This window comes from Tetrahymena thermophila (genome assembly GCF_000189635.1).
Source record: "Tetrahymena thermophila SB210 genomic scaffold scf_8254691, whole genome shotgun sequence".
NCBI classification, from domain to species: domain Eukaryota; phylum Ciliophora; class Oligohymenophorea; order Hymenostomatida; family Tetrahymenidae; genus Tetrahymena; species Tetrahymena thermophila.
The window spans coordinates 155,091-179,557 of record NW_002476457.1 but is presented as its reverse complement, the minus strand read 5'-3'; the positions used below and the strand labels follow the sequence as shown (position 1 = coordinate 179,557).

Genomic DNA, 24,467 nt, shown 5'->3' with positions numbered 1-24,467 from the left:
TACCAATCATCCTATGCTATTTATTTAGTATTATATTATTATGTATATATATAAATAATTATTAATGATAATTTATCTATTATAATTTTGAAATTAAGCTTATGTCCTTAATTTTGGAAGTTTTGGAAGTGAAAATTTAAATCAAATATTTCTTAAGAAAATAAGAATGTTTTCATTACTCATTTTAACTTAAATGAAATCTGATTAAAAATGAAAGATTATTAATCAAAATCATTTCAAAATAATATTAAAAAAAAAATCTTTTAAAGAATAATTATGCTTTAGATAGATTTTAGATAGTTAATTAGTGGTATATAAATTAAATATTAAAATTTCTTTTTATTAATTCATCTTTGTTTTAAAATAATTTCAATAAAGCTCTCAATCATTTTTTTTAATTTATTTTAATATTTCTTTGCTTTGTTTTAGCTTAAATAATCTAATTATTATTGTGATTAATATATTTTTGCTTTTTATTATCAATGTTAAAACGAATTAGTATATTACCTTCTGATCTCAAATATAAAATTTGTAGAAATATCCAATTTATAAAAAAATCAAACTTATTATTAATTATTAGGATAAAAGAGAATTAAAAATGATTCATTTTAATTATGATGGAGAAAGTGGGAAATCTGGTTATAGAGGAAGTAGTGGTTCTTCTGGTAGTAGTGGAAAAGATGGATAGAATGGATCTAATGGAGGATAGGGCTCTAAAGGAAGTAATGCATGTGCTTTAGATTTGTAAATGAGTGCTTAAGGAGATCAAATTGTGATAATTGAAACAAATTATTAGAATAAAAGGACTACTTTACCTTTGGGAAATAGCAGTAATGGCATTACATTTTCTGCATGTGGTGGTAGCGGAGGTAGAGGAGGAGATGGAGGTAACGGAGGACGTGGAGGTGATGGATGTAGGGGAAATGATGCAACTCAAAGTTCATGTGGAACTGATGGTGGTAATGGAGGAAATGGAGGGAATGGAGGAGATGGAGGCCATGGAGGAGATGGTGGTAATGGTGCTAATATATCAGTCAGAGTAAATTAAGAGGATATGGATATATTAATGATTGTAGGTAGCTATATCTGTTATGGAGGTGCAGGAGGTTCTGGAGGCAAAGGAGGCTTTGGAGGAAGAGGAGGATCAGGTGGATCTGGAGGAAGTAGCTATTCTTGGACTGAAACTGATAGCGAAGGAAATACTAATTCTTATTCAAATCAAGGAGGAAGAGATGGACATTCTGGTATAGGTGGGCGCTCTGGAAATATTGGAAGGAGCGGGTAAAGTGGATCAGATGGCTCATTTTACTATGTAGTTTAAGGAAATAAATATTATAGTAGATATAATTTAAGTATTAATAGTGTAGAAAAAGTGTAATCAGATGATAATATTATAGAACCAGGTGAGTATTTGTAAATAAATTAAATGAGCCTTGCTAACGATGGAGGAATGCCTACTCCTACTCATTAAAGAATTCAATTATCTTTAGTAAGTAATTAATACTTAACTTTTAAATAGAGTGACTCTGTCTATATTGCTTAAAGCATTAATTCAGGTTAGAAATATCAATTATAGAGCCCACTCAAATTTCAAATTAATGAGCAGCTCTAACCAGCTATTGATTCTGTTTTTAGAGTTACAACAAATTTAAATTACAAGGCTACAGTAGAAAGAGTGAACAAGTCATTTGAAAATATTTCTAAATATGCAACTTAGTATCAAATCAGATATCCAGTTGAGTTATCAGAAATTTAAGTATTAAGATCAATTCAATTAAAAGAAGAGGCACCGATCGCTTTTAGCATAGCAAATTTATCAAGCAAGCCAATAGGGTTCGAGACTATATCAAAAAGACTTTTGAATATTAGAGTAGTTTTAAATAATACAAGCTATGTAGCTTAATTTTATCCAAAAGCAATTATCGATTAAGATAAAGAAAGAAGAAATTCGTTGGAGAAAGCAAATTTATCCTACTCAAGTGATAATTATATCAACCCACAACCTTAAGATAATATTAATATTTTACTTGATTAAGAGTTTGTTACATCCTTAATGCCAAATGAAAAAAAAATAATAAGTGGCACAATTAAATTCGTTGACTTAGATCTAGCATACAATACTAACTATGAGATGTCTGTTCATTTAGATTTAGGTTACTATCACAATTAATAAAATTTATACTAGACAATTTAAACAAGAAAATTTGCTATTTAATTAAGTCAGCCATATGAAAATAAAGAAAATTCAGAATATTTACTCATAGTTAATTCAGAAACTAAGAGAGCATTAATCGAGCAAATAAAGCAGTTTGCTTATTCTTTTGGTTCTCATGTTGATATTTGGAATATATCAAATTATCAAGGATTTAATTTTGATTATGTAGGTAATGCTGACAAATCTTTTAAAGAGCTTTATAAGAATAAGGTTATAATTGTTTTATGCAATGATTATAAATTAATAAACGGTGCTACCCATAATGCAGTCAAGCAAATAGGAGAGAAAAATATTTATAATTCTATAAAATTCCATTAAATCTAATACTATATCCTTGGCTAAAAAAATTTGTATGACAGCAAATGGCTAACTTCATAAAATTTAGATGACATTAATTTATATGAAAAGAAAGTAGAAGATTTTGACATAGTTAAAAAAAGATTTTCAAGAAATTTCTTAGATACTTTGATTAAAAGAATGAATGTTAAAGAGTAGGAGTAGTTAACGATAAGATAATAGCATCAAGCTTATTAATTTAACTACTTGGAAAAGCTTTACTGTTGTTGTGTTTTAGAGGAAAAACTAATTTAACAGAGATGCTAAAAAATATTAAAAGAAATTGAACAAAAGAACTGTAGATATTACCACAAAATTATATATAATTATAGAGGTAAAATTATAGAGGATTCAATATTTTCTAAATTATGTAATATTGGATCAGTTAAAGTAGTCGAAGCCTTGAGAAAAGATTAAGCATAAGTTATTGAAAGAAGTTGTTATATTGAACTTAAATAAGAAGTAGATTCTGTTGATAAATTTTGTCTGGTTAAACTTCTATCTTTTGAAAAGAAGCTTTTGTTTTTTACAAGATCACTTACTAATGTTGAAAATGCAAAACTTGTTATTAATTGTATTCTTTCTGATTTGGTAGATGAATTCATTACTTATTAAAAATCAGGAATACCTTCTACAGAATATCGCAATTACATGAATAAATGGAATTAGGTGTATGAATTTTAATTTTAAAACTATTTTTAGATCAATAAAAAGTAGAATAAATAAGATAATTATAAAGCAAACTTAGAAAAATAAAATAATAATGACTAAGCAAAAATAAAAATCAGGGAATACTTCCACTCTTAAATATTCTAATTTAAAATAAGCTTATCTAAATAATAAAATTGCTTTTAAAAGCTTTTTTGCTGCTTTAGTTCGCTCTCTTCTCTGATCTCACATTGTAATTATATCCTTGATTCTATTTCCTAAAAATTATTTCAAAGCAAAAAAGAAGTTAAAAATTAAAATGAAATCATCAAGTATATTAATTAAAACTTACTTGCTTCAAGTTTGGTTCATATTTAGTAACCTTATCTTAATGATAAAAATTTAGATAAAGAAGGATTTTGTGTAAGTAATATTCACATGAATTCATAATTTTTATCAATTTAAGAATATGGAATTTATAAACAAGATCCTTATTAATCTTTAAATAGAATATAAGAAGGCTCATTTTTTTTCCTTGATGAAAATAGTCAATAAGTAGATTAAATTAAGAGATAATCAAAAATAGAACACTTTGAAAGATTGATTAAATTCCAAAATGATTGATTAATTATAAATAAATAAAAATATTATAAAATTAAAATTAATTTTTATTATTAGACAATAAAAAGTTAGCATTAATTATTTAATATATTTTGTGTAAAATTATATTTATCAAATGAAAATATAAATGAAAAAATATATTTATATTTTATGTATTTATTCATGAAAGCAATAAAATAGTTATTCACACACTTGGTATTTAAAATTTGTTATAAATTATATGTTCATCACATAGATAATTAAGAGATTATCTATGAGGATCAAGCTAATTAATAAATATTCGGATCAAGAAAAATATTTGGAAAGAAAAATTTTTAAATGAATTTATAACAATACAATTCTTTAAATGTTTAGTTATCTAAAGGATTAAACATACGTAACTTATATACTAATAGTATTATATAAGAATTCGAAAAGGAAATACAAATTAAACGTACAAAAGCAATTAGTATTTAAAAATTGTAAAAATAATTAATTTTTTATTAATAATTTCCCAAAAATCAAATCTAAATATTAATAAGAAAATAAATAAAGAGTTAGAGAATACTTTTTCACTTAACAACAAAATGAAAACCATCAGGATTTTACTTGCTTTAATTTTTAGTTTATTTGTGCTAATCGGATTTGTCAGATATCTTTCATAGCATAATTTTTAGGTGTATAGAGATTTGGTATTCACAAGTATTCCTACGAATGAAGATGCTCGCTGTTTGGATGGAAGTTTTCCAGGGTATTATTACTCAGAAGGTATTACTAATAATACCTTAATTTACTTGATTGGTATGGGGAACTGTGCAGCTTCAACTGTTGAAGAAATACTAGAAAACTGTTATTAAAGATCATTTACAGAGATTGGATCTAATATTGATAGACCTTCCAAGCTGCCTTCTGAACTAATACAAGGAATATTTTCAGATAAAAATCCCATATTTGGGGACTGGAATGTTGTTGTAGTCCCTGCTTGCGATGGAGGCGTTTATATTGGGGATAAGACAGTTACTTATAAAGATAAATAATTGTATTTTAGAGGCTAAGGCTTAATAAAAGCAATTGTAAATGATTTAGTATAAAATAGAAATCTGGATTAAAATAAAGAAGTTGTGTTATCAGGAGGTTCTGCAGGAGCACTAGGAACTTACTAATATAGTAATTATTTGCAAAGGGTTTTGAAAAATAGTCAAATAAAAGCAATTCCTGACTCAGGGTATTTTCTTGATTAACCTGAATCATTCCATAAGACTTTACAAATTTTTGGTGAATTTTTGAAAAATGATGACTATGCAACCATTTTCCCAGAATGTTAGTATCAATATGGTGCAGATCAAGAGTTTTATAAATGTTTATTACCTGAATACTCATGGAAGTTCATTAATGTAGATACTTTTATTGTAGGTTCTCTATATGATATTTGGCAATTTTATAGTATTTATTAATTCGAATGTGTCAATGACTTTAATAATTGTAATTAAGAAACTCTTAATTTTATGGATCTCTTAAAAGATGAGGAATATAATTAAGTAAGTGCGATTTTAAAATAAAAAACTAATTGGGGATCATGGTTAGTTAGTTGTCCTTTCCATGGTATAATTTAGAGTGATTATATTTACGATCCTAAATTAGCTATTCCCTCAGGTTCACAATTCACAATATGGTATACAATCTAACAATGGCTAGAAGGAAAAACGGGCACTCTAGTTTAGAGACTAGATAGAGATAATTGGCCTAATAATTCAGGTTGTGCAAATATCTTTTTTGATTGAATTAAGATATATTATTTAATAAAAGAAAAAATTCCGTATTTTTTACCCAATTAATTGAAGACAATAGTGGTAAATTTAAGACAATCGTTAATAAAACTATTAATTAAGAATGATTATATTTTTTCTTAATTAATAAAGACGAACATTAAGTCAAGATTGATCTCAAATTATTTCTTTGTTTTATCAAAAAAACTTTTATAAATATTTATAATTATTTAAATTAATATTTGTCATTCATTTTTACCATTAAAAATTAATTAATCTTTTTTTTTAAATATGTTTAAATTAAATAGAAATTAACTATAAAAAATATATTATTTTTCTATTAGAATATACAAAAATTTTAGATTGTTTTCTAGCTATAAAATTGTAAACATACTTATAAAAATTGAATATTTGTTTACTTTTTTAAATTATCTTATTTAATGAGAGTATGATTTAGCCACTAGTAAGCCTAATCAATATTTAATTAATTATCGTTTTCAATCATAATTTAAAATAAAACATGATTAAAATCAGCCACACAAATTTAGATATTGAAGTGAGTTATCTAATTATTTTATGAATTAATTAATTGATAATAATTTTTTAAATAAATGATCGTCAATTTATCTCAACCTCAAAAATAAAAAGATTCTTTTCTGATTTTTTTAAAAGTTAGTTTTTAATGAACAAATTCCAAAGCAAAAGAAATAAATATTAAATATATTAATCAGATCATAGGATAAAGCAAATAGTCTTTTTTTAATCAAATGATTAAGACAAACTGATATCATACACACATTATATTATTTTAATTCTTAAAAAAAATATTTAAAAAGTCTACAAAAATTATAAGTTTATTTAAACTCAAATCTTTATTTATTTGATAAATTAAACAAATAAAATTTTTTTAATTAATTTGAAAATATAATTTTTATTTAAGATAGATTAGATTTTTTGTATCTATCTTTAATTTTTTAAAATTTAAATAATTTAATATACATATTTATAAATATTTTTAAATTAAGTTAAAATATTTAAATATTTTATTTTAGTTATAAAGGTGTTTATTAATTTACAAATAAAATATTATTTACATCGCTTAACTAATTTTAAAATAAAAGAATATTTAAGCCAAAAGAAATCTAAATTTATTCTCTAAAAAATCAATCAATTTTAATATTTTAATTTTCTATCAAATGTACTTACAAAAATACAAATATTTTTTATCCAATAAAATAATAAAAATAATCTTAAATTTAATTTAAAATTGGAAATAATATTTAATTTTTTGATTAAGGATATTTTAATTATTTTTATGAAAGTTAATAAAATATTATAGAAAAATAATTAAATAATATATTATAAAATATAAAGTATAGAGAAACTTGAGATAATAATTGAATAATATTTTTTATATAAAGTTGTTTTATTTAATCTGTATTTTTTTTTTTTCCTCTGAGGAAATAAATTATGGAGTATTATTTAGATTAAGTAAATTGTTTATGAGTCGAATTGAACAGTATTATTTATTTGCATTTTTGTTTTTTTGTTTTTGTTTTTTGTTTTTTTCTTTGTTTTGTTTTAATGACTAATTGATTGGTTGATAAATTAGTTAAATGAAAGAAGATGAATTAAATTAATTCTAACACTTCTTTTTTTTGTTTTTTAGGTTTAAGATTAAGATTTTTAAGAGGGATTTGGTGAATGAACTCATCATTCAGTCAGTTATTTCTATACGAAATGCAAAAACTAAAGAATTTATTCATCATTCTTTGCTTTAAGAATTTCATATTTTTAATCCAACCACTCACTACTGTCTCTATTGAAATAGTATTTGTAGTCTAAATGCTTTAGGATTTAGAAAAGTTGCAAGCGAGGGAACATTGAACTTTTAGGGTCTGCAGCTAAATCTTCAAGGAATTCTTTTTAACTGAAGTTTTATAAGTTAGTTTTTTGTGCCAAATCATAAATTGCTCTTACAAAATGTTCTTTTTCCTTTTCAGAATATTTAGGAACATCATTATGAATGGTTTCGTAGTCGCAGAAAAATAATTTTCTTTGATCTTTAACTACAAATGGAAGATCACTGGCTTTAATTATGGAACTACTACGAATATGGGGATCATTTTCTACAATAAGACGATTGCATGAAGTATATTTAGCTGCAAATCTATTTTCAGTTCCACTCTTTTTTATTCTAACCAATGAGTCAACTCCTTTGCTTAAGGCTATTATGGCTCCTGTTTCTGCGCATTTTTATAGAGTGACTATTGTAGCAATGTCATAATATTCCCTTTAGTTATTTACTTAAACTTCCTCAGCCTTTCTTGGTGCTAAGACTAAGTAGTCATAATATTTTGGAGAAGTAATCATTTGAGATTTGGATGGAGAATTAGTGTTTGATTATTAGAAGGGAGTAGTTATTGTTTACTTCATCTTGTTTTATAGGGCTTGCTTTTATTGATTAGTAGAGTTATATTTTTAGCAAAATTAAAGGTATTGCACAGAAAGACAATTTGATAAGTGAGTTTAATTTTCAAATGGCAAAACAAAATTGTTGCCAAATAAAGCAATTCCCCTTTTTACTGATTGGCTTATTTGAGAACTCATTTTCCTTTTGTTTTATTTTTTTTTATGATGTTTCTATCTAGTTTGGCTTTTCTATTTTATTATTTTGAGCTTGTATCGCTTTACTTTCTTTTTTTGATTATTTTAAATTCTTGTTTCTAATTATTTTATTATCATCTCTTCCCGTTTGATTATTTCAATACGGTATAAGAAATTTATATTTATCCATTAAACTCTATGGGTAATATGGATAAAAAATTAATTGATTTTTTTAATTCCATTAGAATCATTAGCATTCATTCATTCATTCATTCATTCAATCAATCATTATTTCTTAGATCGACCAATTCATAGGTACATTGATTATGATTTTTGTTGTTTAAATTTTCACATTTTTCATATATTTAAAACTTTTTTGATCAATCAGACAAATAGATCATTCATTATCCATTTATGATCTTTATATTTAATATCATATTTTTTGATTTATTAAGACTAAAAATTATTAGTCTATTTTAAATATAAAGTCTTTTTTAAAGAAATCAAAATATTTATAATCTTTGATATTTAAAAAACTCAAAATCTATTCAAAATCCAAGTCAGCAGCCAGCAAAAGTAGTAATATTTAATTAACTATTTTTTCAATTTTTGATTTGATACGTTAGATAATTAATATTAACAAAAAATGAAATAACGAATACTGCAGTAATAGCTACAAAAAATATTTTTTTATAAATAATTTCTTAAATATTCATTTAAAAATTTTCTGATAATCAGATTTTTAGTGAAAGAATATATTGATTTGTTTGTTCATTTATTCTATTTTTATGATTGAAATACTTAACTACTTTAAAATTTTTTCTTATAGAAAAAATAAGTCGGTTAACGCGTAATTATTTGAAAATTATCCTTTTAAAATGACACTCTTTAATTTCATTTTAATTTAATTTAAATAGACTCGTTTAATTAAATGTTAAAGCTACAAGATTTTTATATTTCTATTTTAAGAGAGTAATCATCATCTATTATATAATTTCTCTCTATTAAAAATTCAGAAATATTTCTATGAATTTTCAGGTTAAGTGGAATAGAGTTAACATTATTTAATTCATGCTTAGATTTTTATTTTTTAAAACAAATTCTATTACATTCATTTTTAAACAATAAATTTATTAATTTTAATATTTTTAAAAATAACAAAATTTCAAAAAATCTAATACGATTTTACAAAATGATTTAAATTACATGTTTCTTATTATAAAATACTAAATCCATCTAAATTATCAAACTTACTAAATAAAACTTTACTCGAATCATAAATTTAAATTTATGAAATGACCAAGCAAATAAAAAACTAAAAATATAAAAAATATACCAAAACTAAAATTAATTTTATCCTTCTAACTACTAATACCTTATGATGAGATAGTTTAAACATTATTATATTTCAAAAAATAAATTTAAACTTTAAGGAGAGTTTTAAAATAAAAATTATAATTTAAAATACAATTTGATTTTTGAAGATATTTTTTCTCTTCTTTTTTATAAATTGGAATTAGAAAGCAAGAGTATTTTTGGAGTCTCTAAAGTAAATATCAAACACAAAGAGACAACAGATAATACAATTAAATTGTAAATATAAAATAAATAAATAATTTTTTAAAACAAACCTCCCCACACACAAAATTATTATTAGGATTATGATAAAAAGGGTTGATTAGATTTTAATTAATTTTTTCCTTCTCAAAAGAAATTAATTAATTTTAGGAAACAATTTTTACAACTTCTTAATAAGGAAAAAATATATAATTAATTATTAAAAAATTTTTAAATTAAATTCAAAAAAAGAAGAAGAAAAACAAACAAAAAAACAAAAAATTTAAAAAAAAATAAATAGAATGGTAACTTCAATTATAAAAATTAGGTGGAAGCAGTGAGAATTCTCTAAGAACTACTTAAACAAATGAAATATTTATTACCTATAAGTTTTTGACATTTTCCAACTTAAGTTTTTAGGCTTTTTATGAAATTAAGTTTTTAATCCATAGGCTTTATGACATCATAAAGGTTGCTTGAGTACTTTCATAAAAAGAAGAATTAAATAAACAAATAAATAGGAAATAAATAATTTCATTTCATAAACCTTCTGAACAAAATTGAAATTAATTCAACTAATTTCAGTTTGACGCAGAACTATGTCGAAAAAAATAAAAAATCCATTCTATTCTTATTCACGTTCTCTCTTCATATATAAAAAGTATTTTTTATAGATTAATCTAGCCCAGATAAGAACAATGAGACTCATTTATAATTTTTAAATTAATGCAAGATTGAGATTATAGCTTAAAATTTAATAATATAAAGATAAAAAATAAATTACAAAATAAAAATAAAATAAAAATGATCTAATAAATAAATAAAAATATTAATAAATAAAATATAAACAAATTAAAATAATCAAATAAATAAAAATAAGTAAATAAAAATAAATTAACTATTAACAAATAATTCACAAAGGCATACCCTTTTAATAAAATATGGATGCACTCATTAAGATAATTTTATTATGAATATTTTTAGCTAATAATTAAAATAAATACTTTTTTTTGGTTTTTAATTTTTAAATAAATGTGGCCTGACTGAGTTTGATTAATTTATTTTTATATTTAATTTTAATGAGCTATAGTAAATTTGCATTATTAATAAGTATTATTTTAAATATTTAAATAAAATTAATAATAGTTAACTCGATATAATTTGATTGAAAATTCTATTTTTAAAGTTTTTTTATTATCAAAGGAAAAGGAGAAGTATCTAGAAATAAATTGTTCTTTTTGGAATTCAAATTAGTAATAAGATTCTAAATAATTTTTAAATTTTATCAGATTTATCTAATTTTGCTCTATATAATTATCTAAAATATAGAATTTTATAATATTAAAACACGTTAACAGAGACAAAGAAAAATATATTTTATATTTTAAATTTATATAACTAAAATAACACTATGATATGTTTGATAATACTATTTTTATTTAAAAGAAGTGAATGAGCTATTGTTCTTATTATTATTCATTTTTAGCTCCTTTCCTTTAGAATGAATTTATTCAAATCAATTCAAATCGATAATCAATTATTTTAGTTTTTTTGTATAGAAAAGAATTATTGTAAAATTAATATTTGTATTAATCACATTTTAATCTATAAATCAGCAATTTATTATAAAAAAGAAGAAATATTTTAAATATATAAAATCTGTTAATCTTCAAATATTTTTTTATTAAAAAGGTTTCTTGCTTTCTTAAAATTTTATGCTTGATTTAAACAAATATTCAATTATTGTAAATATTTTATTACTTTTTAGTATTTTCTTTTGGAAAATAAATAGATATTTAAATATTTTAATCTAAAGCATATCATAATTAATGGAAAGAATAGTTTTTAATAAGATAAATAAATTATTTTTTACTTTATTACTTCTAATAATTTTTAATTTTTAATATTTATTATGCATTTTAAATAAAAATATTTTTTATTTTATTGGGCTAAGAACTTTTTAAATTGATTTAAATAATAATAGGTTAAAAATATTTTTTTTATAGTTTATTTTAAAGTATAAATTTGTTGAATTTATTTATGAGCAAAATTAATTAGTTATACAAGTGAAAATTAATTCCTTTAAAGGTTAAATTTATCACATGTCTTAGTAATTTATGTCTTACTTTTTGTATGTAATCTATTGCTATTTATTTTTTTTGAGTTTTATTTTTTGATATTTTTTTTAATTTGTGGAAAATTAAAGTTTTAGTTAAGCGTTAGATTTTATTTTTAATACTTACTGTTTTTTTGGCTATGACTTGATAACTTTAAAAGAAATCTATGATTATTTTAGACTACTGCTAGACCAATTACATTAAATAATATTAAAATATTTATATTGTAATTTTTTCAAGAATCAACTAAACTTTTTATAATTTTATAATGGTGGCTTAATAAGTTAATAGCCAAATAAAAATTTAATTTTATTTTTACTGATAAAATATGATTTAATAATTTTAGACACTGTCCTTTCAAATAATATATGTTAATGCGTATTAAATAGTTTTAAATTTGTACTTGGAATTGAAATTCAAATATTTTGAATATGTATTTCAATATTAATTTTTTCCTTTAATTAAATTTAATTGAGTTAGATTCTAAATAACAATATAAATAAGTAATTTAATCACTTAATGATATGTAATTATTCAATATTTTTGTGTTTAACAGAAGATCTTCTTGAAGATTTTCATTTAAATAAGTTATCTTTACATAAATTAAGAGAGCTGTCTAATAGATTTTTTTAATATTATTAAAATAAAAGTATTTATTTTACCTCTGAAACAATTATGAAATTTTGCGCTGATCTCTTCTTTGAAGAATATAAATTTGTTAATCGTTTGAGAATAAATTATTTTTTAATTTGAAAATAAAATCAAATAATAAAAAAAATTATTGGAGTAACTAGATAGGTCAAGTGAATAAAGTGTGTAATAATATCAATTAAGCAATAATAATAATAATAATTAATTACATGTGAGAAAATATTAATTCAAACAATAAAAAGTAATAATGTAAGTTGGCTGGGCGGGCTCTATTTTGAAATCTAATATGAGAAATACTATTTTTTATCTTAGCAATCTCTTTTTTTTTGATCAGAAAATTAAATAAATATTCAATTTTCCTTAAAATTTTACTATTAGAAAAATTTCAATTAGCTTTTTAAATAATCATTACAATCTCTTAACTTCAACATTAGAATTGAATAAAATTTTTTTAGTTTTTATAGCAGCGATAAAGAGCTGCTTACATTATTAAATAAATGTGTAAAAGGAATAATTAGCTTTTTTCTTTTCGAAGTATTAGATGGTAGGCAAATATATAAATTGTAGATATTTTGAAATTAATTAATTTTTGAGACTATTAGAATTTATTTTTAGTATATATATTACTTCTATTAAAAAGTCACTCGACTATTTGATTAAATTAGTAAAAGAAGTAAATTGATATATTGATATCTCAGAATAAGTAAATAAATTGGTAAATTAATTTTCATAATAATTAAATTGATAAATAAATTTTGTAAAAATACAGCTAAGTCAATACATTGTTCCAACTTCATAAAGAAACATTTATTGAAAATCATAAAGTATAATTAGCTTATTTATAAAATATCTGATTAATGTCTTCAGCAGAAAATACTATCTCAAATGAGAGGGCGAAAGGATAGAGATCAGCTTCATGCAAGAAAGAGTGCATTTAACGTAATTTATCTGAAACTAAGTTTGCAGTCAAAACTGACTCATAAAAATTTAGCTTCAAAAACTATGTGAAAACCTAAATCTAGAAAGAAAACCAAATGAATGAAAAATTAGATAAAAATAAAGATAAACCTTAGTATTATGACTACGTTCAGCAGCTGATTGATTTAAAATTGTAGATTTAAAAAACTAGTTTCATTGATCTTTACAAGAAAAAATATTTAAACTCTTAGCAAGAGAAAATAAACGACAAAAAAGGTGTAAAGATTTCTACAAAAACACAAGAAATTATAAATCAGCTAAATACCAGTCAAAGCATTCATAGCCTAAATAAAAAAGTATAAAATCACATAGATTAAATAAATCAATAAAATCAACAAATTAATCAAAAACTAGAAGTTTAATAGAAAAGTTAATTTATTAGCGATTAATTTCACTCAACAACAAACCATAATAACTTGTTAGCAAAAGATTTGTTACAGAGACAAAACTCTAATTATAGTGTTTTTATTCATAACAGCATAAACACATAATTATTAGCTACTGAAAGTGTATAAAAAATAAATTATGATGAATTAAAATAATATTAAAGCTTGAATCGCTAAAATCAGCCTGAAATATTAAAGAAAGAGGAGGGTAATGCAGATTTTGAAGAACAGCTCATCAAAATACAGAAATAACCAGAAAATTAAGAAATCAAAAAGAAGCTAATTAGCTCAAGATAAAAAATTCAAACCTAAAATACTATTGAAGATGATGAAAGTTGTTCATCCAGTGGGGAAGAATTTGATTTAGATTTATTACCCAAATCTAGACTTATCTTTCAAATAAATAAAAATAGTTAGAGCAATTACCAATCAGCTCCCAACTAATCTCGCTAAAGTGTGGACTTAAATTATAATCACATCTCTCAAAAATGCAAACAAGCAACAGGAGTTGAGGAAGAATGCTAATAAAATAACTCAAATGAATAATCCATTTCTTCAAAGCTAAAATAAATAGTAGCAAAAAGAAAATTTGCCTCTGAAAATATATAATCGCAGCACATTAAAAATTTACATAAGCTAATGCCTCATGCTTTTGAGAAAGTTGAAAAAAATTAACAAAGAGTAACCAAATCTCCAATAAAATCTTAAAAAAGTCAAATTCTTTATGAAGAAATAAAAGCATTAAATTCTCAAGAAAGCACCAATCAAAACTTTCCTATCAGTAGTGAAGAAACAGATATCGACCTTCATGAAGCAAATACTTAAGAAAGTACTAAATAGCTCTTTTAAAATAAATTTTTCAGCACTCCCAACACTAAACAGCAGCTTAAAGTAGATTAAAATACTGAAAAATGTGCTGAAAAGGCTAAATTTATAGTCAAAGGAAGACCATAAAAGTTTTTGAAACAAGTAAGATCTCAATCTGTGAACAACAATAAATTTTAAAACCAAAATAATTAATCTGAAAGCAAAATCTAATATCCAATGATAAACATACTTCTTTGCAGCACTAAAAATGCAAACTGTAGCGATGTAAAGAATAATTTAAGTTTTACTTAGGCAACTTTTGCTTGCTAGGAAAAAACTCTACAACCATCTTCATTAAATAACTTATCAAATTAATTCAGCTCTAAGAATTCAAACGATCCCTCACCAACAAGCAATTCTAATATTGAAGCATAGAAGACTCTTTCAAAAGAAAGTTCTTCTGAAGCAATTCATACCAAAAAGAAGCAAACTATAAAACTTGGTCATATTAAACACCTTCTTATGTAAAATCCAGCTAAAAATCAGAAAGAAAAATTCATAAATTATCATTTAGTTCTGAAAGAAAATAATCAAAAAGAATGTCTCCCTTAAAAATATATCTCTAATTAATTCCGAAACCGCCGCTCTACAACTTAATTAAAAAGCTACCTACTAGACAATACATCAAAAGAGGCATTAGAAAATAATTAAAAAAATATCAATTGCTCACTAAACAATCCAATTATAGTGCAAAGTCTTTAAAGCTCTTCTTTTAAGAATTTTAACTAGAATTTAAAATAAAATTAGCAATATTTTAGTGAAAACCCACAAGTTTAACAAACACAATTGCTGTGCCAAAAAAAAAATAACTTAAAATAAGTAAACTTCTCAAATATTCTAGATATATCAAGTATCGAAAATGAAGTATTAGTCTAAAAAATAGCGTAATGATTTTAAAAATATAAATATACATTATCACTAAAAACAACTACTTACTAATATATAAACTAATAACTCAACTCTATTAAACTAAACTTTTACTTAGCAAACTATTCGTATCAAAAAACATAATTTTATGTGTATTATTTCTTAATTTAATATTATCAACATTTAAACAAAGTATTTAGTTATTATCTACTCTATTTTATTTTTTTAATTTCTTAATTTTTTGATTAAATAATTTCTATTAAAATTAGCTCGAATTTAGGTGATATCACCTATAAAAATACAAATTGTCTATTACTATTAACTTTTAAATTTTTTAAGAAAATACAATAATTTATTAATTAATTTGAATATATCTTTCTATATATCTATCTATCCATTAATCTATCTTAAAAGTTACTTTGAACAGTAATGCTTTAGATTCTAATTTTTTTTATAGATTATGAAAAAATAGCTGAATTGATTGCAAATAAAATGTAAAAAATATAATTTTTTATTGAAAGATTGTAAATAAAATACTTTTAAAAGAGAAGTTAATATGATTATTTCAAATAAATAAAAAAATCTATTCATCAAAAAAAAATCTAATTAATTAATATCTTTTTTTAAACAGAACCTTTATTTTTCTCTTCCTGAAATCAATTAATTTTTTAATCTTCTTTAGATAAGAGTATTGCCTAGCTCTCGAAAAATTAAAATACTATTCAATTTCATTTTTTGATATTTAAAATAAATCTATTTGATTTAATAGTTAACATATTTATTTATATAGATATGAGCTATTTATTTATCTTATTATAATTAAAATAATGTCTGAAATCTTTTTAAACTAATTTATTTACTTACAGTTTACATTTATTTAAATTTCAAGTTGATTTTATTTATTCTTTAATATTTAGTAATATTTAAAATTGTAAATTATTGCATTCAGCAAAAAGTTCTTAATTTTTTGATTCTTATTTCTTTTTAGGTGCTATTTATATATTTTATTATTATAAAAACTTAATTAAAAAATGTGAAATTATCTTAAACCAATTTATTTACTTACTGTTTACACTCATTTAAATTTTAAGTATATTTATTCTTTACTATTTAGTAATATTTATAATTGTAAATCATTAAATTCAGCAAAATGTTCTTAGTTTTATTGTATTCTTATTTCAATTATATTTTTAAAATAAAAGCTTTTGGTGAAGTTTTAAAAAATATTTTTAAATTATATTTCAAAATTTTTCTCTTTAAAAAATACTTCAATTGATATTATTTAGTAATTTAATCAAAAAGTTTCTTATTTTTTTTTTTGAATTTGTTTACAATATTTTATGCTTAATTGTAGTTTAATATAAATGTATTCTTTAAAATACTTTAAATTTACCTTAAACTATAAATAAATTTCCTTCATTTAAATAGCTTTTAATTAAACTATCATCCATCATACAATAAAATTTAACTTTTAAAAGTTACCTATGACTATTTTTAAATTTTAAATGAGAAAAATTAATAGAGAGAGAAAATAATTTTTGACAACTCTTTGCTATCAAGATTTTTGCTTTATTTAAAAGAATAAGTTGCTGATATGAAAGGAATTTTGAATAAAATTTAAAGCAATTAATTAATATAATTCATATCATAAAATATTTAATTTATTAATTTATCAAGTAAGTAAATTCCAAAAAAAATTAAATTAAATTAAATTAAGAAATTAATAAAATATTTACAAAACTATTTCAATAATAGTTTTTTTATAACAAATCAGAAATGTTAAAAAAAAGCATTCATATTTATAAATGAGAAATCTAAATAAATATAAAATGAACACATACAAGAAAATTAACTTTTAAAAAATAAGTTAATACTTATTTATCTTAATTGAATAGTTTGCTATATTCTGATAATATTTGTATGTTTTAAATCTAATATTTCTAATTTATTGATTAATCTATGAAGTGTATTTGCTCTTACTTCTTTAAATATCATATTTTTATTAGCTTTTTAGAAATTTAGAGTAGTTTATTCAAACTCATTTATTTGATATTTGAAAGAGATGAATATTTCAAATCTTAGATTTTTGATATCCATTAACGATTGCTGCGTAATCCTACTACCAATCCTGTTGCCTGATCTCTTATTGAAGGAGAGTTTTACAGTTTGACATGACCTTTAAAATACCCTTTCATCCACATTAGGTCTCTAGAAACTTTATTAGTTCCAAAGTATTCATGTTTCACTTTATCCTCTTAAAATCCGTGGGCAAATGTTACACATTCAATATCATTTATCATCATAGAATGACCTGATTCAAGTAGGAAGCTATAAACAGATGAACATTAAGCCATTTTAGTGGGAGCAATATCTGTTGGGAACAACCACTTTCCTTAGATTCTAACAGGGTGATATGGTGTAATTAACAAACCCTTTCCGAGACGAACCAATTAAGTTAAATTTTCTTTAACTTCTGTTTCTATCACACATTTGACTTTCTCTGCTTTTCCTGTGTTAGGACAAAATACCTCATCACCCTTTTTGATTTCTTTTACTTTTTTAATAGTTCCATTAGCCATCTTCACTTCACTATTTCCTTCAAAGCAAGGATTATTAGGATCATAATAATATGATGTATATAATGCTGAATTAATTTAGACATTACCACTAGATCTGTATGATGGCTTAGGGGGATCAATAGACATAACGATTTTTTCTATTTAATCTCTTTATTTGTTGAATAAATTTCCGCCATATCCTTAAACTCCTGGGTCCTTAAAATTAGTGCAAATCTTGTGATTGTGAGCCATAGCTAATGAAGGGAGGTAATGGCAACCCCATTTAGTAAAGTAATCATCTCTTGATACTGCTTGCTTTACTTGATCTTCCATATCTTTGCATAAATTTTGGATGTATTCATCTTCTCTGAATTAAGATGCTTTCAGCAAATTAATTGTATCTTCTACTAGTTTTTGACTTTTCTATGAGCTATCTTTGCATTACTAAACAGTCTTAACTACCTCTAACCTTAAAGCTTCTTATTCAAACTCTAGTTTATTAGCATTATGAATCTATTCAGCCTTATGCATACGGTGACTTAATTAAAAGTTGTTAGTGTCTTTAGTATAATATTTAACTTCAACAGAAAAGTCTCTCAGTAATTCTGAATGAAGATCTTACTAAAAGATGATGTCTTTACTTTGATCAAAAAAGAGGTTTCCTAATTCAACAATGTATTCACCTTCTTTATTCAGATATGTTTTAAAGTTTGACTTGATTTGGCTCAAATTCAACTATGCATTTTTATTAAGAGGTTTAAAAACTAATACAGCATTAGTAGCAAATGTTGATTGCATAGATGCAATTGAATTAGTGAAAATAGTTCCTACAAAAGAAGAATCTGGTATAAATGAGTATATACCTTGGCAATCTTAAGCGATGTTAAAGAGCAAATGAGAGTCTAAGTAGTATCCGAATCCAAAAGTGTTTATACTTGGTTTTGGTGATATTATGTTTTTATTATAGAAATTATTTAGTGTAGTTAGAATGCCTCTTGGGGGATTAACATTAGGCTAACCATCAGTTAACACAATTAATTGCTAGTTCTTATTCTTATTGCTATCATTTTGCATTTGTTCCAATCCTTACTCTATTCCTGCCCAAATATTTGTACTTGCATCTGGCTGGCATTGATTTATTAAATCTACAGAAGATTTAATATTACTTTCAGTCATTTATTGATAATTGCAAACTAACTTGGAATTATCGCTAAAAGTTACCATAGAAAATTCATCTCCTTCGTCCAAATTTTGTACAATTGTATTGAGAGAGTGTTTAACAATATCTAACACTGAATATCCTAATTCCGAGTTACCTCCACTTTATTTTGTGACTGCTCTGCTTCCCATTGATCCAGAGACGTCCACCACACAACATATAGAGTTTGAGACTTTTGACTTTCCCTTAGGAGATAAAATTTATATTCTCACTTAATTTTCTAAGCCATACAAGTTAATTGTAGCTTAACCATCGTTGCCACTCTCTGAATCTGAAGAGCTATTTTTTTAGCTCTCAGTTTAGTTTCGCTAACTATTTAAGTTATTCCTTGAGAATTTACTTTCAATTAATACCATTGATAACAATTATCCTTTTATTTAATTATTATTTTCAAATTCTACCTAATTAATGTTCGTATTTAATATTAACTTGATTTATAATAAAATATCTTTATTATTACTCTGATCAGATAGATAGATAAATTAATAAATAAATTATTGAAAAATATTTATCTTATACATATATTAAGATTTATAAAACTGAAAAAATATTAACAAAAGAATTTGTTTATTTATTGAAAATAGTTTTTAACATAAGGCTTGGTTCATATCAGAAATTGAGCAATTAAATTATCTATTTTATCTCCTTCTTTCTAGAAACCAAAAGAAAAACTTGCAGTGAGATTCTTTTAAATATTTGTCTCTCATTCTATCTATCTTTTTGCTTGAATTATATTTATTTCCAGAATTTTCATTTTTTTATTATTTAAAATGTATTAGCAAGAGCAATGATTTATTTTAACTTAATCTTATTCAATTGAAAACTAAAAATTATTTTATTTATTTTTAACTAATTTTATCAAAAAGCAAAAAAAATTGTTAAAGATTTCTATTAGCTCTCCTTTTTTAGTTTAAAGAATTTTTTTGTAGAACTTAAAAATGAAAAAAACTAAAAATTTGTTTAAAAAATTTTTATATTCCCTTTTATAAAAAACAAGATTCACCATCTGTTCTTTTTTGTTTTTTTTTGTTGTTATAAGTTAAGAAGATTTTATAAGAAAAATAAAATACTTTCCTACAATTTATTTGCTGTGAAGCAATATTTATCATACAAACATCAATTTTTTATCTATTAAATTTATTAAAAATATTAAAATTGAATAAAATATCTATCTGTTAATTTCAAATGATTTAAAATCAACTTTTAGATGCTAACAAAGATGAAAGCAAGCTTTCTTCAGTCTATCTTAAAATATATTTGAATGAGCAAATTTAGGAATTACCAGCATTTTAATCATTAATTTCCTAAATTAGAGATAAGCTCATCGATTTAAAGTTTTAAAAGTTGGATTCTTAAAGGTAGTAATTGCTAGTCATGAAATATGAGCCATCTAGTTAAACAAGACAATTGATCAATAAAATAATACAATTTCTTAAAAGTAACACAAATAATCAAAGTATAATTGATGATGTAGAATTAGAAATACTTATAATGAAAGCAAACATTATCAATTTACAAATGCTGCATTAAACACTTGAGAAAATTCTACATGATGTAAGTAAATTTAAATTAGTTTGCAAGAGCGAAATTAATGAAAAACAATTAAAATAAATAAGTAAAATTTCTTAAAATTAGATTTGTTATTAATTTTAAAATCATAAAATAATTTATAGTTTAAACTCTAAAAGAATTGAGAGTTATTGAATCATTTTAGTTTATTTGCCAAGATAGATTATTGTTATTTGAAAAGGATCTTGATACCTAATTTATTAATGAGATACAAGGAATAATAGTAAATTCTAAGACTTTTATATTCAATAACTAATAGCCTTAAAAAGGATACAATAGCCATGAGATATGTACCATTCCAGGTCTACTTTCTAAATCAATTTCGATAGCTTAAAATCTTCTGAATTTGGAAATTAACTTTAACTATGCAGGATGGATAAAAAGAAATAGAGAAAGCATTATCTTAGCAAAATTTCTAGATGACTTTACATTTTATTTAAGCTAGTGGCCAACTCAATTATAAGTAATAAAAGTAGGCTTTGATAGATTAATATGCTGTAATGCTAATTATAATAATATAAATGTACAAAAATTTTTAAAAGAATTTGCCAATATGCTTTCAAAGTAAAATAATCTGAGAGAGCTTTACTTAAATTTAGAAGGTATCGGTTATAGATACAATTAAATTTATCCTAACATTTTCAACGAATTATGCTTGATAACTCAAAGTATAAAAACTGTCAATATTCTTAAACTTCTTGTATTTTATTTTATTGCTTGATTAAGCAAATTAATTAATTAATATAATTTTTAATTGAAAAAGATTGGTGGAAAAATTGAATTAAGCTAGAAAGATTGGAATACATTTTTTTAAGGGATAAGCAGTATAAATAATTTATAAGATTTAGAACTAAATGTAGAGTGGTGGGTGTAAAATGTTGACAATCTCACTTAAGAACAATAGTATAATATTATTAATTCATTTATAAATGATTTAGTCTCTTAGCATAAATATAATTTACAAAGACTCATTTTGAATGTAGACAATTGGGCATTTTTATTTCAAGTTAACATATTAGATTTACTTTAAAGGATATCTAAATTCGAAAATCTCGTTTGCTTGTAGCTTTTACATTCAAAAACAAAGAATTTAGAATAATTTAATTTATTAAAACAAGCAGAATAATATTATAGTACACTTTAAAGCTACACTATAAATATGATAATAACATAAAATACATTTAAAAAATCTTAAATTTTAGAAATTGTTAATCAAACCTTAAAAAATAATTTCTCTGAAACTATTTAAAATGTTTACAAGAACTTAGCGAGTCAAAATTTATTTAAAGAAGATAAAGACTTAAGAACTTCAAAAATTAAAAGAACTTCAGATTTTATTATCAGATGCATATAGAGCATTTTAGATTTCTAATTTCATTTTTTAAATGATCTTTAGGAAAATTTTTATAACATAAGCATAGTATAAGATCCTATAAGCCAAATTACCTTATTTAAAAAATAAAGTTTCATAGAAACTTACTTTTAATAAAACCAAGATCATTAATTTGTTGATTCCAATTGATAATCTTTTTATTAAATTTAGTTATTCATATTATAGTAAAATAAATATTAAATTATTTGTAAAGTAAATGTTTGTTTTATAAAAATTAAATTTTTATTTTTTCATTTATTTTGATATTAGTTTAATTTTTTCTCCTTTTGTATCACATATTTTTTTGTGCCTTAGAATTATATTAAAAATATACATTAAAAATAAGTAAGTGAGTAATGGCTGATGTGTTTGAATATAATTTATGTAAAAATAAATAATTTTATAATAGAATTTAATTAATAATATTTATAATTTTAATTTAAATATATAATTTTTCAATCAAATTTTAAATTTTAGCCTTTTTAAAAAATTTATTTTTTAAATATGAAATCAACCAATTACTTTAAAATTTAAGAGAAAAAATACAGTATTTGAATAATTAATAATAAAATATATAATTAATTTCTTAAATTATATTTAAATCAATTTAATTCTAATTTCTTTAAAAATTTATATATATATATTCATTTTATAGATTTTTTCCAACATATTTATTCTTTTAATTTAAAATCAACCAATAACTTAAACATTTACGGGATAAGCAGAATCATAAGCAACACCGCATTGTCCACATACTTTAGTTGGAATATTTTATCCAGAGCAAGCTTATCCATCTAAAGGACTGTAGTCAGTACCACAAGTTACCTTTGATTCTCTAGCAAGTCTGATATAACCATTTTCTCCAAAGGAGGTTCCCCATGAGTTTCTAATTAACCAATAATCACCTAATTCAGGATCAGTTCCATAACCTTCTAAAACAACAACATGGTTGACATCTATGTTTTAAGAGTAATCGCATCCATTGTAAATACCAGATTAATAACTATGCCATTTAGCACCATCTACTGCAACTGCCAAAGGACCAATTGTGGCTACAGCATATAACAAAGCATTGTAGTCATTAGCTTGCAATTTTACATATCCATCTAAACTAACTTCGGGAGTAGTTATTGATTAATCATATGTGCAGTTTCCTGTATTACCTGAAAAGTAGCTTTGATAAGGATATTTGAATTCAGAAGTCAAACCATACAATTAGACATAGGTAAAAGCTAATTCTGAAATAGCACCTTAGCAACCACCAGTACCACCACACTAGTAAGGGTTAGGAACGCAACTTACAAGCTATTAGGTAGATAAAATTTTTAATTATCCAGAGTTAATTGCAGCATGAGCTTCAATTGTAGCAGCAGAAGCTTAAGCCCAACAAGAACCACAATGACCTTAGTCTTTTAAAAAATATTTAAATTAGAAAAAAAAATTTCAAATTTACCTTTAACTGGGGTAGTAACTCCTTTTTCTCTCCAATCAACATGAGTAGGTAAATCCTTTAATTACTATTCTGTAATTTCGATAGGTTTGACAGAAAGATTACGGAAAGGTCTAATTTTGTTCATATTTTTACTGTAGCCTAAAGTCTTCTCCTTAAGCTCGTTTTAAGTTTAATCCGTAAATTAGTTGACACCCTTTTTATAGGAGTGGTTAGGGTCATTATTAAAATCAATGATTTCAGCTAAGTTTCTTTCAAAGATAGATTTTCTCAATTAATAATCTTCAGAATTGAATCCATAATTTTTATTGAATTCTTTTACATACTACTCAAAAGTGTATACTTTCAAATTCTTCTCTTGGAGAGCTTGAGAGAAAAAAACTCCGAAAATTAGGGCAAGAATAATAAATTTGCTCATCGTTGCTGTTATTTATAATATTTTTAATTAGATTAATCAGTATCTTACAAACAAACGAAATTAGAAAACCTTTTAAAGCAGATTAATAATTATAAAAGAATTAAACAAACTAAATTACAATTTTTATTCATTTACAAAATCAATAAGCTGATAAAAATTATTCTTTTATTAATAAGAAAAAATTTGATTTTATTTATAAAAAACCTAAAAATAAGTTCCATGAATTAGTTATTTTTAGCATTAAAGTCAGCTTTGACTACTTAATTTTGTCTACATTTTTAGATAC

General features: G+C 22.8%; 8 protein-coding genes across 8 annotated transcripts; 5 read left to right on the top strand and 3 right to left on the bottom strand. All coding sequences in view use genetic code 6, as the record gives it.

Annotated features, from left to right (window-relative positions):
- Window positions 1-598: 598 nt before the first annotated feature.
- On the top strand, window positions 599-3,823 carry TTHERM_00320360 (hypothetical protein; the record flags this gene model as incomplete). The annotated part of the gene is made up of 1 exon (XM_001012935.1): window positions 599-3,823. One exon carries the CDS (start codon window positions 599-601, stop codon window positions 3,821-3,823), a length of 3,225 nt encoding a protein of 1,074 aa, XP_001012935.1.
- Window positions 3,824-4,386: 563 nt separating this feature from the next.
- On the top strand, window positions 4,387-5,580 carry TTHERM_00320350 (pectinacetylesterase family protein; the record flags this gene model as incomplete). Its single annotated transcript, XM_001012934.3, has 1 exon — window positions 4,387-5,580. The coding sequence occupies one exon, from the start codon at window positions 4,387-4,389 to the stop codon at window positions 5,578-5,580; it is 1,194 nt and encodes a 397-aa protein (XP_001012934.1).
- A 1,312-nt stretch (window positions 5,581-6,892) lies between these two features.
- Window positions 6,893-8,391, bottom strand: TTHERM_00320340 (hypothetical protein). The gene has a single exon (XM_001012933.3). It carries the CDS (start codon window positions 8,308-8,310, stop codon window positions 7,279-7,281), a length of 1,032 nt encoding a protein of 343 aa, XP_001012933.2. The 5' UTR covers window positions 8,311-8,391; the 3' UTR covers window positions 6,893-7,278.
- Window positions 8,392-10,156: 1,765 nt separating this feature from the next.
- Window positions 10,157-10,537, top strand: TTHERM_000320339 (hypothetical protein; the record flags this gene model as incomplete). Its single annotated transcript, XM_012796847.1, has 1 exon — window positions 10,157-10,537. The coding sequence occupies one exon, from the start codon at window positions 10,157-10,159 to the stop codon at window positions 10,535-10,537; it is 381 nt and encodes a 126-aa protein (XP_012652301.1).
- A 2,817-nt stretch (window positions 10,538-13,354) lies between these two features.
- TTHERM_00320320 (hypothetical protein) lies at window positions 13,355-15,619 on the top strand (the record flags this gene model as incomplete). The annotated part of the gene is made up of 1 exon (XM_001012931.1): window positions 13,355-15,619. The coding sequence occupies one exon, from the start codon at window positions 13,355-13,357 to the stop codon at window positions 15,617-15,619; it is 2,265 nt and encodes a 754-aa protein (XP_001012931.1).
- A 1,967-nt stretch (window positions 15,620-17,586) lies between these two features.
- TTHERM_00320310 (von willebrand factor type A (vWA) domain was originally protein) lies at window positions 17,587-19,728 on the bottom strand (the record flags this gene model as incomplete). The annotated part of the gene is made up of 1 exon (XM_001012930.1): window positions 17,587-19,728. The coding sequence occupies one exon, from the start codon at window positions 19,726-19,728 to the stop codon at window positions 17,587-17,589; it is 2,142 nt and encodes a 713-aa protein (XP_001012930.1).
- Window positions 19,729-20,557: 829 nt separating this feature from the next.
- On the top strand, window positions 20,558-22,463 carry TTHERM_00320300 (hypothetical protein; the record flags this gene model as incomplete). Its single annotated transcript, XM_001012929.2, has 3 exons — window positions 20,558-20,987; window positions 21,046-21,641; window positions 21,705-22,463. 3 exons carry the CDS (start codon window positions 20,558-20,560, stop codon window positions 22,461-22,463), a joined length of 1,785 nt encoding a protein of 594 aa, XP_001012929.2.
- A 540-nt stretch (window positions 22,464-23,003) lies between these two features.
- On the bottom strand, window positions 23,004-24,181 carry TTHERM_00320290 (papain family cysteine protease; the record flags this gene model as incomplete). Its single annotated transcript, XM_001012928.1, has 2 exons — window positions 23,004-23,722; window positions 23,767-24,181. 2 exons carry the CDS (start codon window positions 24,179-24,181, stop codon window positions 23,004-23,006), a joined length of 1,134 nt encoding a protein of 377 aa, XP_001012928.1.
- Between the last annotated feature and the right edge of the window lie 286 nt (window positions 24,182-24,467).